The 14,950-nt window shown below is 34.5% G+C and overlaps 1 protein-coding gene across 1 annotated transcript; it reads right to left on the bottom strand.

The window, feature by feature from the left end:
• Positions 1 to 2,693: 2,693 nt before the first annotated feature.
• Positions 2,694 to 8,682, bottom strand: LOC101214616 (gamma-soluble NSF attachment protein). Its single transcript, XM_004135515.3, has 9 exons — positions 8,377 to 8,682; positions 7,927 to 7,994; positions 7,701 to 7,785; positions 7,445 to 7,603; positions 6,656 to 6,793; positions 5,938 to 6,016; positions 5,502 to 5,581; positions 3,774 to 3,903; positions 2,694 to 3,064 (listed from the first exon to the last, which is right to left on the bottom strand). Exons 1-9 carry the CDS (start codon positions 8,421 to 8,423, stop codon positions 2,960 to 2,962), a joined length of 891 nt encoding a protein of 296 aa, XP_004135563.1. The 5' UTR covers positions 8,424 to 8,682; the 3' UTR covers positions 2,694 to 2,959.
• Positions 8,683 to 14,950: the final 6,268 nt, after the last annotated feature.

Raw genomic sequence — 14,950 nt, 5'->3', positions numbered from 1 at the left:
GGATTTTCATAGGATTTAGTCTGATCGAAAAGTAAATTGCTTATTTAATTTCGTACTTTCTAATTTTTAAGTAACAAACCATAGGCTAAAGTTTACATTGATGAACTTCTTAACGTTTCTTTCTTTTTTGGTTACCATTCAGACGAAATTAGGTACGCTTATTTCAAACCTCTCGTAATCTTATTCTCTCTCAACTTCTTTATTATTGTATCAATAACTTCCGTATGAGTCGATCATAAATATACCATTAACATGTTAAATTAAACATAGCTCAACAACATAAAATTTGTTAGCTCAACAACATAAAATTTGTTGTACGAATGACCTTGAATATAATTGTTAATTTTCGTATGTGACATATTGTAAAAAAATGTGTTTTGCTTACTGTCTGACTACACCAAATGAGTCTTATTCTTTATTCTTTAGCTAAACCAAGAGAAGCATAACATGCTTGTGTGGCTTTCCACAACATCTGTCTAAAGCATATAATGAATGAAAATATCAATTAAAGTTGGTTTCATTCACATGTCTACTTATGAGCAACAGCATCCTAAACTATCAACTTTTTTTAAAGAACTGAAGTAGAATTAAATGGTAGCAATTCACTATAGAGTTTTCACCTCTATGAAATGAACAAGTTCACAATATTAAAGAAGTATCGTTCTTCGTGAAAGAAAGTACAAGAAAACCCCAAATTTTAGGAAATTATAAACAGATGCTATACGTGATAAAAATAAAAAATAGAAAAGAACATTTAATTAACCACACCCAAATGCAAAAAAAAGAATAATAACACTGCTAATAATAATAAAAATCATAATACAATCAACCTAACCATTAAAAATATCCTATAAAAATCAAACTCAAACTTAAAATAGTTTATAAGTACATAATTCAATGATCATATGACTGAAAAAGCTACTTTAAAGGTGTAGAAAAAAATTGAACCATGTGCCCACGAAACCAAAACTTATGTAAACATTCAGTACTATTCATCAATTTTTATAGATCGTAAACATACATTCTCTTGCTATGTTTAGTTACTATCAATCAAGTTTTTTTTTTTTGTTCTTTTACTTAAACCATTGTGAGTTGGAGAAATGAATAATCGTGATAATTGACGTACCCTTTGAATTGACATCAACTACCAATTGTAAAATAACTAAATTAGATATATCTAACACCTAACAAATATAAAATAACACACTTCAACCCCACTATTTTCTACTATTAGTAAAATAGGGTTGAAATGCAACAAAATCTTGATAAACTTGGAAGCAAGGATGGGGATGCAATTCCTAACCTACCTACTCAATGCATTAACTTTTTGCCAGTAGAGATGACTTGTGGTGGTGAATTAAACCAACTTTTGACTTAGTTTGTGCAAGCTTAACTTGGCCTCTTCTTCAAAGTCAAGTCCTTGATGAGCGATATTCTATCGAAATATGACCTGGTAAAATTTCTCAACACTAAAGAAATTGATAGGAACACTATTAGGGTGTTCTAATTGGTTCTAAACTGGGGGATAATGGAGAAAACAGACAATATTTTGGTGAATGAATTAGGGCTTCAAAGTGATCTCAAGATTGGGAAGGCCCAAGTACCTCAAATTACTTGATTTATCTTGTACCTTGTTTACCTATTATATCTCAAGATATTTGGGTTAATCGTAAACATCCTCCAAAAAAAATCCAGCAACAGTGTTCTAAGCTAAAAGAAACCTAAAAGCAATTCTGTGCAACCAGCCTTTTGGCTCTCATGGATGCAAAGCTTCCCACGCTCTTCCAGTCCCACCTAAATTAGCGACATTCTCGACCTAAGCATGTATCCATTCAAAACACGTTGCCTATAAATCAACCAGACGGTATAATCGTCTACCATTTTGTATATCCATTCCCTTTTCTCCATGGGCAATCTAGCTTTCCACGTGGTATTGTCTCATAAGGTATTCTAAATCACTTATTGACCCAAAAACTTAAGTTGTTGGATTAATTAGTGATTTAACATAATATCGAATCAGGTGGTCTAAGAGTCCAGGAGGTCAGGTGGAAAAAACCCTTTAATGTTATAGCCCTAAGAGCAATTTTAAAGAGGATGTAAAGTATTAGGTTTTTCCCACAATCATAAGAAGCTCTGGTACACTAATCACTCCGAAGGCCAACTTCAAATGACCACAAATATGCGACTAATTTTGACCTACCATGGTGTCATGAGGGGAGCAAATTGAACAACCAACCACTTTGTGCAAGGAAGATATGGTTCCTTATTCATATTCAAGCCGGTAACAGATTCAAGTTAAACATGGTGTGAATTTAGAATCATGGACTATTTTCAACTATAAATGTGGACCTTAGTTACTCTAGATGCTAAAAATTGAAAACTTCAGAGAAATAAGGAATGGAATTACCCTGTCTGTTGGAGCCGATACCCTTCGATCAACTAATCAGTTTTAGTGTGTCAGGAGGAGTCAAAAGCGTTTCCATGTAAGTTATAACTTCCATACCTCTGCGATTAAGGAAAAAAAGCAAGCATAGGCCTTTGACTGCTCATGAACAATGAAGTGCTGAGGTGCTTGCTCACTAAATTACGTCGCTTCTTTTCAGGTTTTCTCTTCAACAAGTTATCTCATCTGCAAACTAATAAGAGGAACAAGAATATTTGTACTTATTTCTAGATAAGGATAGAAATGGACGTAGGGAAAATTAGAACTGAGTTTAGACATTCTCTTTTCCATGTTTTAATATTATGTACACAAGTCCCAAGGGCTAAGGTGAACAATTGGCAAACAGAACTTCAGCTGTTTAATGGCTTTTCATTTGCTTTTCAAGTAAAACCCACGCATGGTATAATTTTTCACACAAATTTCTTAGAAAGTAATTACACTCTATAATTGCAAGTTGAAACCATTATCTTTTAAAACAAAGTTCTGAAAATATGTGGCAGTTTATGATTCCAAAGATCATGTGAGATCATTTTCATCCAGTGCTTCTTCTTGGTCTTCAGTCGTATCAGTCTTCAGGGCACTCACATCACCTGTAGGCAGTTTTCTAGCAAGCCTGATAATCTGCAGGAATTTTATTTTGTTCAAAGTAGGTAACACAACAATACAAAGCAAAACTGATAACGCTACAAGCTACAACAGCTACATCTAACATTTCTTTACATAATTTCGAAGTGAAGTCGGTTGGGCAAATTATTTGGAAAGTCATGAATTGAAATGTTCTGGGTACATTTTAATTGCTATGAATAAAGAGTAGCAGAGGAAATAGCTTTGGAGGAACCGAGAAACTTTTAAGTTTCTATAACTTGATGTAGAAGCCCATTGGTCATACAAAATCAATTTTGAACCAAAATTTTGGGAAATTTCTCATTGTTGCATTTAATTATATGTCAAGGTAATGAAGTCTTTCACTTGTTTCGAATACCAAAGTGAAAACATAACTATAAGGGAAAAAATGCTTGGATGGTTGTTTTCTCCCTGTCCTTGTTTACCGTGTTTCAACACAAAGTTCACATTTCTTTATTATCATAAACCCTAAACCCTCAACACAATGTTCTCATTTCTTTATTATCATGTTTTCTTCGGCACGTTGAAGTTTCAAAGAAAAGTTACATTTTCTTTGCCCTTCTATCTCTTCCTTTTCAAAATGGGGAATTTTTCCCATGAGAATTAAAGGATGTTCTGGTTCACTGATTGTAGTTAATAAAAAAAGCTTTCATATTCAACCATTTTCATCAACTGAAAATGGAAAACAGCATGGAAAAACATTTACCACATGATCAAGATGAGAAATAGTGCTTGACTGAGCCACACGCTTGATTTCCTCAACATCGCCTTCCCTATAAGCAGATAATAGCTTACTAGCAGCACGGTATTGGTCAGTTCTCGTAAAAGCATCAACTCTGCAAAGAGAAAATAAAAGAATTTCAACCTGTAAGTACCTTTTCAGGATGTCATGTGCAATAAAATATTAAAATGGAACAATTCCCTTTTTTCAAAATTAAATACACTAAAGAATGAAAGATTATCCATCACCAGTTTTATCTTGGATACGGAAAGCCTATTTTGATCTCTCGGAAGCTTAAAAACTCCTAAGAATTTATCTAAGTCGAAAGAAAAAATCAACCAAAAAATAACACTTGGCCCATGTACGAAGGGAGAAGAGTGCAAACCATTCTGCAGGTGGTCACGGAGAGTTAGCCTCAACTAGCTTGTTTTTCAGATTAGGGGAAGATCAATTGGGCTACTCCGCTGCTTTTATGTATTTAATATTGATTAAGATACGAAAATGCACATATGTGCATCGTATCTATCTGACTAAATATCATCAGTGTGCCGCTAATTTATACAAAATAAAGAAAGAGGAAGGCATATACATGCATCTGATTTAGTCTTTATTACAAAGACTCTCAAGACTCTCTTCACCTTGTTCCTGTCCAATTTGCCCAACACTCATGACTACTATCTTTGTCCAATACTAAGTCTACACAACAGACATTTATCATTTGCTGGACTTGATTGGTATTGAGTTGAGCAAAATGTCCCATCTTGTACAACTATAAAACAATATAATCGAGATAATAATCAATGCAGACACTTCTTAATTTCAAAGATCTCATTTTGAACTCAAGGACATAATTATCAACTTATAGAAACAGATGCTGAGGATTCTATTAAAAGTGGATCTCATTTACAATTCCTCTTATCAAGTGCTGAGAAGCACAAAATTCATATGAGGTGATATCAGTGTCGAACATGCAGTGGACACGTGTCTAACATACCCAATTTGCATTTTTTTTTTTTTTTTTTTTAATTTCGGACACAAAGTGGACACTTCACGGACACACTGAAAAAAAAATAAAGAAAATTGTTTAAAATTTGGGCCAAAGTTAAAGTTCATTTATCTTCCTTTTTAGAGTAAAAAACCATCCCCCACCTTGTCTTGCTTCCGAGTAACTGCATCAAAAACAATGCCTTCCCAGTTCTCGCTGGAGCAAAAGTTTCTGCCAGCCCTGCCTGTTGGTATTTGCAATATGTACTTTTACCTACTGCCCACTGCCTTTTACTCATCAATCCATTTTTTTTTCCTATCTTCAAAGTTGAAACTCATATATATATTTTTTTATTATTTGTTAAATGTTTGGATGACAATGATTAATGAACTTGACAGTTGACATTTTATGCTTTTTTAGTGGAGCCCATTTAGTATTTTAGCTTAAATGCACACATATTCTAAAAAAACAATTTTAAAAAATGGTGTATCCCCAATAGATGTCTGTGTCTTAGTATTTTAGAAATTGGCAATTGCCGTTTCTTGTCGTATCTGTGTCCATGTTTGTGCTTCTTAGATCAAGTGAATCCAAATCTGGTATATAATTAGTATCTACCAAAGGCTAACTTGAAAATGACCCACCTTGGCTTTAATCATGTAATATAAAGCATAAAAGTCCATGAAGCAGATGAAAAGAAAGCCATGGCATAGTTCAGAATTTGTACTCACTGTGAACAGTCATTGTAGCACTTCTCAGCTTGTTTGAAGTCATGCGCGTAAAGGTAAACAATGATGGCACTAAGATATGCCTGGAATTAATAAATGTATTATTAGCAAATCATAATAAGCTCCATTTCCTGATAGAGATTAGAGATCGCTCTCTTTCTACGAAAATTTTCTTGATTAATAAAAAGAAACAAAAAAAAAAAAATGTATATATATGTATATATTAAACTTCCATTTATGTCAATTGGAAAGTCTTTTCAAACATCATTGACTGCTGTAAATTAGCCCATAAATCCACCGAGGAAGGCTGAAAACGATCAATGTGATAGAAAGCTGACAGTTATCTTCCTGGCAACTCATTTAACATGCTGGTTTCAATGAAGAGGAAAAAATTGTAGCACATTAATATAAGAAAATTCAAGAAGTAGATAGCTCCCACCTTCCCCTGGCTATGGACAGCATTGCATTTATCAGCTGCCAGACCCCATCGCAACAGCAATTCCGCAGCATCAGAATATCTACATGGAAAAAGACAATACTGTCTATCAGCAATTAAACCTTCTATGTACGAACACAAGGAAGCTCATACATGACCTAAGATTTACCGAGTATTAGGAATAGATTAACAGTTCAATAGTATCTTTAAAGTTTAAAAAGAGCAATATCTTCTGAAAAGATGTTATAGGACAACAAAGTACAAGAGAAGCCTATACCCAATTAATTGGCTAAAAGAAACAGATAATTGCATCAAATGAGAAACAGATTAGCTGAACTTGAAAACAATTGAGGATACAGTGATACGAAAGATTCAAATTTCATATTTAAACTTTAAAAGGTTTAAGATGGTACTGCTCATAAAATAGAGTATTTGCCTAAAATTAAAGCAGTCATTTTGTCCCTAATATGCTCGACAAAACAATAGAACTCAAACTCTTCTAGACAGAGGACTTACTTACTTCAAATTTAAAGGAGTTAGGCCTAGGGTCCAAGGGGCAAGTTTAGCTGTCACCTTTACTACAACGTTTATTGTAGTTTCGACAGCACATGGGTAATAAAAATTTCATTATAAAATAGCAAATAATAAGATAGTGAACTAACTAATAAGTTAATACTTTAAGATTTTGATTATGGCAGTTTCAAAATTACTTGAAACTTACTTCTCTAATTTTACAAAAACACTTGTGGCATCTCGATATAAATCAAAGGCCATTTGTTCCCTGCCGTCGTCTTCCAGAAGTGTACAGGCTTCAGTGTATAATGTGATAGCTTCATCTGGCTTGCTATCTTCCAAAGCACTGTAAGGAGATATATAATTAAAATGCTCAAGGGAATTTATGGCAAGATGTACTTATATCAACTTGTATGTTTGTAAAATATAAAAGCAATGACATATTCCCTTAAGTTACAGTTATGGTTCATCCATTCCAGTGAAGGGAGGATGCAATAGTTCAATGAGGAGCTTTTTTATTATTCTTGTTTTTAACCTGTGGCTGCTCAAGCATGAATGAACAAATAAAAGGCAAATGCAATTGTGTATAAGAAGAACAGTAGGCATAAACGATAAGGAGTTGTGGTGAATATAAACTAATTGAGTCAACATAGAGGTCAAGTACGTTAAACGCAAAGATATTTTTCTAAAAAAATTTGCAGGAAAGAAACTGCTGTTCAATTGGGTGACAGAAACCTACTGCTAGAGAAACAGCAATGGCAAAGAAACATAAACAACCAAGATTCTACTAGAGAACTACTGAAAAAAACTATAGGTATAAAATTATATATAATTTATTTTTGATAATGTTGTCAACTGCACGAAGCTAACTTAGAGCCTTTATGTGGTTTAGAAACAATTTAGTTAAGAATAAAAGGATACAAAAGAAGAAATCTAGTTTCAAGCAATTTGGTTGAATGACAAAAATTATGTGAAGTTGCATAAAACATAAACTTACTGAGCACCCTTTGATAAAGCATCAGATGCAGGTTGAGATCTTCCACACAAAACATACAACTCTGATGCTCTTCTGTAAAAGTCAGCAACTTCAGTCAAGTTACCAAGTTCCTTTGCGAGAGCACCAGCAGATTCCATATGCTTAGCGGCATCCCAGGGTCTGATTAGTAGTAAGGACTTAAAGGGAGAAAACAAAGGTCAAGAAATAAATGAATGCAGGCCAAAGAGCCATTAACCAATTCTAGAAACAAGGATACGAGGAGAGCATCTCTTGCCCTTTTGAAGCTTTTTCAAAAGCAATCTTTGCTTTCTCATGGTTATTTCGGACCCGGTATGCATTTGCTAAGGCAAAGAAGACAGATTCTTATTTAAAATCATCTGGGGAGAACAGATTATAACAAGTAATACAAAAATCTGCAAGTTTCATGATCTTGCAACACATTAGAGAGCTTAAGTAACTGCATGAATAGAAAATAAACATACCGGCCTGCTCATAGAGGACAGTAGCACTTTTCCAATCAGCACTCCATCTTGTCATACTGAGTTTTGTTCTATAGATTTTACAGGAAATAAAGAAAATGAATATAAATCAAAGAAAACTTAATGGATAAGTTCAAAGATGGATCCTGAAAAATGAACTACCCATCCGATCCACCTCGAAACTAACACTAGAATTACACATCAACATTAAGCATGGCTTAAAACCCACATTGTCCTAGGCTCATTGATTACATTTTTCATTTTCCTTCCCATTTCTGAAAGGTACTTCAAACTAGCCCTTACAAAATCCATAATCAAAACTAAAAGAAAAAAAAAAAAAAAACCAAATCCCATAAGAACCTCAGAAGCTCGGCACCGTTCATGAAGTTAATAAGAAACAAAACGAAGTTGAAAGAAGTCAGATGAGAAAATGAAGAAATGAAGAAAACTAACAATTTATCGGCTTTGATCATTAGCTTGTCGGGATCGGAACTAGACATGGTTCTTGTTTCTGTTCTGCAATTGCTTCTCTTCTCCCTTGATTGTTGTGATTGTGCTCGACGCTTGATCGAGCTGTACTTCCAACTCCCCTTTACGATTACACCATTGCAACGAATCGATCCAACAGGTAAGAATTCCCTCTATCTATCTCTTCCAAATTAACAACAAATAAACCAATAAATTTCCAATATCTCTATCAACTTTAAGGTTATTTTGCATTTTTCTTTTGAGTGTTATTTTGCCTATTATTTGGTTCAAAAAACCATTTCTTTTATTATTTTTAACCTCAAAACCCAAAGCAAAGGCATATTATTTTTAACCTCAAAACCCAAAGCAAAGGCATATTATTTTGTCACTCCTAGTCTCGTTTATTTTATAAATGCTTGAAAAAAAACTTCATATCAACATGCCCAAAATAAAATTCCAACCACAAAAAATTGTTGTGTGTGGGATGGATCAAGCTAAAAAGGTGAGTTTTGGAAGTAAGAAGCATTGAGCAGGAGTTAATGAGATTAGATGACGTTGAATTTTGTTTAGGAGATTAAATGTGTGTTGAATTTTGGTTTAAGATAGTTTTGAAGCTGGCTCCAAAAAAATTGACGTTGAGCTCGACAAGCTCTGGCATTCAACTGGCAGAAGAAATTCCATTGGAAAGTCAGAGTAGGCACTAAAACTTAAAGAGAGGCGACATGTCACACCGCGCCCCAAAGTCACTTCCTGCGACTAAGTGGAGGCATGTCGCTTAGGCCCTTAGTGCATCTACACCTCTTGATAAACGTTCAACGTCCAGTGAGTGAAATAACTTCTCTACCAATCCTTAAACACAAAGCTTTCTTAACACAAAATAGCAGAGTATAACTTAAATTTTATTAGATTAATCCAGCCTTTAACACTTAGCTTAACAATACTCTTCAACTACTTACGTGATAGACACAAGATAGTACAACGAAATGAGTATAAAACTTCTCTTTATTAACCTAATACCTTACAAGATTTAGAGATTATAAATATAACTCCCCTTGCTCTACCAAGGCCAAAACCGACTTCTTGTCATCCTTCTTTTTTTCACCAAGGTGCATCTCTTCACGCCATGATGGATGGAACTTGGTAGAACTCTCTTGACACTGATACTCGGCCTTCGCTATGATTAGTGCCCCTTTCCCCTCTTGTTTCTTCAATTGCTTCCTTGAGGCAGATGCTCAGAGGTGTGAAGCTTCTCTTTCTCTTCCTTACCTCATTCACCCTACAACCTTGGGCTAGTAGACAATCTTTAGGGCTTCCTTTTCCTACCTCAGCTTCTCAAAGTGCTTACGCCTCTCTTCCTGTGTAGCTGAGGTTTGAGCATTAAAGAGCAACAATCTTATCAACAGGCTTCTTGAACGGCTTCAACACTTGACAATCTGAGGAGGGAAAAACTTAAAATATAAGTCAAACAGACTTAGTGAGAGACAACTTTAAGAAAGATCTTTTGAAGAATCACAAGGAATCCATAGATTAATAAACAATAGGCCATAACACATAAAGTTTGTCACAACGAATAGTTATCGCACATCGCATAACCACCACCAATTAATAATCACACAATGAGTTACCAACCAATACAACAATCACAATCTCAAGCTCATACTAAGACCTGAAAATCTCCACTTATTGACCTGGGATTCACTCTCGCCAAGATCACTGAGTTACCTGAGATATTCGGCAACGTCTTGTCACATTCACATTCTTAGACCTGGAAGTTACACTCCACTAGCGTCTCATTAACATCTTTCTCTCAACAAGTGCTACAACGCCATTCACTGGAATCATTTCACAACAAGTCCATTCTGGGACTTGAGAATCTACCCTCGCTTACCTGGGATCCATACTCAACCAGCGTCACATGACAAGTCTATCTTCTCTCAATATGCAACCATTACAAACGGTAAACAGAAAGGTTAGTCTTCCTAGCTTATTTTCCTTACATAATATTGCAATAGTAAAAATATTATATACAAAGCATTAACGAAGGAATACTTTCAGATAATCATCAGTAGGATATTTTTTTCACGTATCAAGTTTAAAAACACCACATTAACTATTTATGTAAGTCATCCATAAAACCTTTCCTCTATGATGAAATATTCATGGATATTCTACCTATAATGAATACTTAGAGACAAATTCGTTATAAAGATACCCGTTTGAGTTTAGGACGAATCACACACAACATTTATTCATGATTCATAAACAAACACAGAAAAAAAAATAACAGTAAATAACAACTCAAAATCACATCGAATCTTGTTGTGTCACTCACACATATACTTAGCATCAACTCCTTCTTTCTCTGCTTTTGGATTCCTTGTTTTGCCTAGTCGTTCCCTTGATTGGCCATTTAGCATCTCAAATCTCTCATAATTTCCATTTTTATCTGAAAATCTAGCTTTTTCGAAAAAAAGAAAAACTCCCTTTTTCGCTCAGCCTTTGGCCCTTTTTAGTAACTTCCCACATCCAAGGGTCACTTCAATACTTTACATGCATCTTCTTGTCGATTCGTCACGCCATGAAACCAATCCAAACTCGGCACGTAAGCTAAAACACAAGTGGCGATTGAACAATCCCTTGAGACGCCAACCTTATCTCCTTGGAAATTCGAACTCTTTAAATGTCTAACTCTATTTATCTTCTTGAGAAGCAAAAAAATTTACTTCCCTCATTCAGTCGTCTAGTCTTGTGAACATGACACCTACTTCTCGCCCAACTCCCTTAAGCATAAGTACTTCTTCTCGCATTGTTGCATTAAACGTCTAAGTCATGGCATTTAACACATGCTTCTTCCTCGCTACTTAATCTTATCACGTCGTTTACATTCGCGCGATATAACTTAGACAAGTATTCCTCTTTGCATCACCTTTTCCTCTTTTATATGTTTTCTCGTGAGAAGTCCTATACTCTTATCCGAAATGACCTCAGTAAGGATCATTTCCAACTGGACGATCTTTCTTTGGGTCAGGGCCTCACACATACTCCTTTTGCGGAATATATTCTACCGTCAAAATTTCTTCGTTTAGCACCCTTGCTGCAAGGTCTTTATCATGTTGGTGGTATGCGTGATCAAACCCCTTACACGACGAGATGACAAATTATAGGTTGCATGGTGGTAGACAAGTAGTGGGATACGTTCAGATAACTAAGGATAATTTGAGGTGGAAAAATTAGAATGAGTTTAAGATTAGTTGTAGCAAATGGTGACCCATGTAAAGGGCTTAGTAGATGCTGACCAAATTTTGGGTAAGTTAAAGATGACTAATCCATTTTTAGGAAGGCTATAAAAAATTACAAAGAGTCTTCATAATTGAATAAGGTAGAAGAGAAAAGGAAGAAAATCGAAAATTGGTGAATTGAAGATGCATAGAGAAGGTGTTAAAACTTTGTTGGGTTGACATAAGGTGTAAAGGAGAAAAAAAAGAAAATTGAAAGAAGGAGAATAAAGTAGAAGAGAAAACTGGAAACTAGTGAATTGAAGAGAAAAAAGAGTAAAAGGTAGAAGAGAAAGAAGAGAAAATTGGAAACTGCTTAATTGAAGATGTGTAAAGAAGGTGTTGAAGCTTTTCATGTGTTAACATAAGGCTTTGAAGGAGAAGAAGAGCTGGAAGAAGGCAACTTGCATTCTGTGTGACTATTTGTTTAATGATTGACCAAATATGTATGGATGATAGTAATGTAGATGAGCAAGGTCTAGTTCAAGCATACACTTGTCAAAGAGATAATTCTTGGAGTATTCCAAGTGTTGAGCCTATAGGGACTAATTTGAAGTTATTTTGCAAAACATAGTTTAGATATTGAATGAAATTCAAAGGTAACCAAATTGTTCAATTCAGTAAATAAAGTTGGAAAATAAAACCTTAACAACCTAACAAAGAGTGGTAAATAAGTAAGAGATGACAATGCTTCAACCTTCCTAGTAGTATGACATAATTGACACGATCACAACAAACTAGAATACCAGAACTTGGGCATCATGCAACTCTTGTCAAGCTACGTAATAATGGAGAAACTGAAATTAGCTCCTAGTGTTACCACAATTAATTCATTCATGTACTTTTAAAAATAAAACTCCACAGTGTCCTATTTCTAGAGTGAGTTGACCTTTTTTATTTCTAGGCTACAAGTCTCATGCTTTGTGACAACATCGTTGTGTCTCTTAGCCTTCTCAGCATTAGTATTCCATTATGATTCCTAACTAAATGGCCAATAATTCAACTTAGTATTTTCTTTTTAAACATTTCTTTCAATCGACAGAAAAGTAAACAATGAATATTTTGTGCAACGCAATGAAATTTCCTATGTTGTAGCAATGAAAGTATCCACACTACCAAACCCTAAGCAAGCTTAAAACACAATTGGATTGTAAAAATGACCTCAAATTAATAGAAGTCACAATAACCTATCTACGAAAAATCAATAATCACTATTCATCAAAAGAAAGAAGTGAAATACAACTAGAAAGTACATTCCAGGAAAAATTTCTCTTTACTCTAAATTTATAACTAGGTAAGATCTTTTATGTTGATGATGATCTTTGTAACCTAAGCGAATGTCAATTCTAAGGAATTGTCAATTCTTAAGATTGCTTATCTTTTTAAGTTTTTTCAAGAATTTAGAATTTGGAATGTGCTCCACGATCTCTTATTCTCTCTCGTCAGTCAACTAGCTTAAAAAGCAAAAAGTCCTTAGAAATGATTTAAAGAAGACCAATTATCATGGCTTCAACCTCTCAAATTGAACATGTATTTCGTAATAGCTTGAACAACAAATAAGCTTTAGGAGATCTTTCTTTAGCTCTTACCGCTGTTATGACAACAAGCTTTATGTAGTCATGTTAAAAACAACTTAAGACCATTTCAACCTTAAAAAACTCCCATTAGCATTTCCTAATTCCAAAAGTACAAACCAATATAATAAGGACAAATGAGAACAAAAATCTAGAAATAATAGTTCCATGAGCCATTTAACACCCACAATCACGCCCACATTCATGCATTTCTACTATGAATCATTTAACATGTGATGTATTATTGTTATGCTAAATATTGATTTGATGAATGTCTTATAACTGTGAATTTGAAAGTTGAGCTTCATGTGCTAGAATACTTAGCTGTTAGGTGTTGAGTTGTTTCTGCCTAAGCAAATGTGTTAGTAAGTAGTGAGTTGCTAAGATATGTTTGATGTAGTGCATTCGTTTAGATGAAGTGCAATGTGTGTAAAGTATGGATCTAAGAGCATGAGTGTGTCATGTGTGTGAAGCTAAGTAAATTGACATGCTACATACATTAGGCTAATCACTATGGGTTGATATATGTTGATATGAGTCATGTACATAAGGTTGATCATTAAGAGTTCCATAGGGTGTTAAGATTGATTAATAATGAGTTTAAAAGCATTTGTGTGATGAGTTGTGCTGACTGCTGATAACTTGTAGAAATACAAATAATAATGAGTTTTAAAAAGCATTTGTGTGATGAGTTGTGCTGACTGCTGATAACTTGTAGAAATACAAATTATTATGACCTTTTAGATAGAATAATGAAGTCTTATCATGGATAAAAGGAATAAAACTCGTAGCAAAATTGATAAAATAAGATGATTATGCGTTACATGTATCAAAAGAGCAATATGCCTATTTATCACAGTTTTCATGTCCAAATGCAGGATTTTTAGGCGAAAGAAAAAGGAGTAGCTAAGCGAAAAACGTCAGATGATGAGACATACAATAACTAGGCAATAAGTGGAATGATGCTAGGTGATCCACATCACTATGGCACCACACAACTTTATAAAAAAATTAATGATGCCTGAATGATGTTAAATCCATCAGTCATCGCCTACAAATACAAGGCTACCTCCTTAGAGATGAGTTGTGAATAATGTGATCAAATAGATTAGATATAAATCGTGTAGTAACTTTGAGTATTTGCATCCTGAAAGGCGAGCAAGTATGACGAAGACATTGAGATTATGCTCGCCTTAAATTTGAAGTTAACAAATGATTTGTATCATCTCAACCAATTAATTAACCTTGTATTATGTTCAGTTTACATAGACATTCCTCCATCTACATTGCCTAAACAAAGTTGAGTTCATATCACGTATAACCACTACCTCCGCCTACATCTTGTTTCTCCACCCATGTAGTAGAATCATACTTAGAGTAGATGAATATGTGATACCGTATTAAGTAAAATCGCAGGTTATAGCCTTGACTACAATGATTTCCTATGTTCGACCCTAGCTTACCTAGTAAACCCCTCTTTTCGCTTACACTTGGCAAGAGAGAGAAAAACTTGTACGTACATGACATATTTTTAGGCATAACAATGCTTAAGTAAGTGTCAACGTTTTTTATTGCATGACATATTTTTATTGCGCATAGAAAAGGTCGCGCTCTCGCTTGGTCTCACACTCTCTCTACATCTTTCTTGGTTTCACTTTCTCTATGTCTTGCTTGTCTCGCTCTCTATATATATCTCTTGTCCATTTTGCT

The sequence above is a fragment of the Cucumis sativus genome, chromosome 1, assembly GCF_000004075.3.
Source record: "Cucumis sativus cultivar 9930 chromosome 1, Cucumber_9930_V3, whole genome shotgun sequence".
NCBI classification, from domain to species: Eukaryota; Viridiplantae; Streptophyta; class Magnoliopsida; order Cucurbitales; family Cucurbitaceae; genus Cucumis; species Cucumis sativus.
Note: the sequence above shows the minus strand (reverse complement) of the source record. Positions and strands in the feature narration are given on the sequence as shown.

Bases quoted from the DNA above. Each gene is read 5' to 3' on its own strand.
- LOC101214616 (XM_004135515.3), bottom strand. From the start codon at position 8,423: ATGTCTAGTTCCGATCCCGACAAGCTAATGATCAAAGCCGATAAATT. The intron at 7,995-8,376 runs GTTAGTTTTCTT...TAAAATCTATAG, and splicing joins ATGATCAAAGCCGATAAATT to AACAAAACTCAGTATGACAA. The intron at 7,786-7,926 runs GTATGTTTATTT...TCTTTGCCTTAG, and splicing joins TGTCCTCTATGAGCAGGCCG to CAAATGCATACCGGGTCCGA.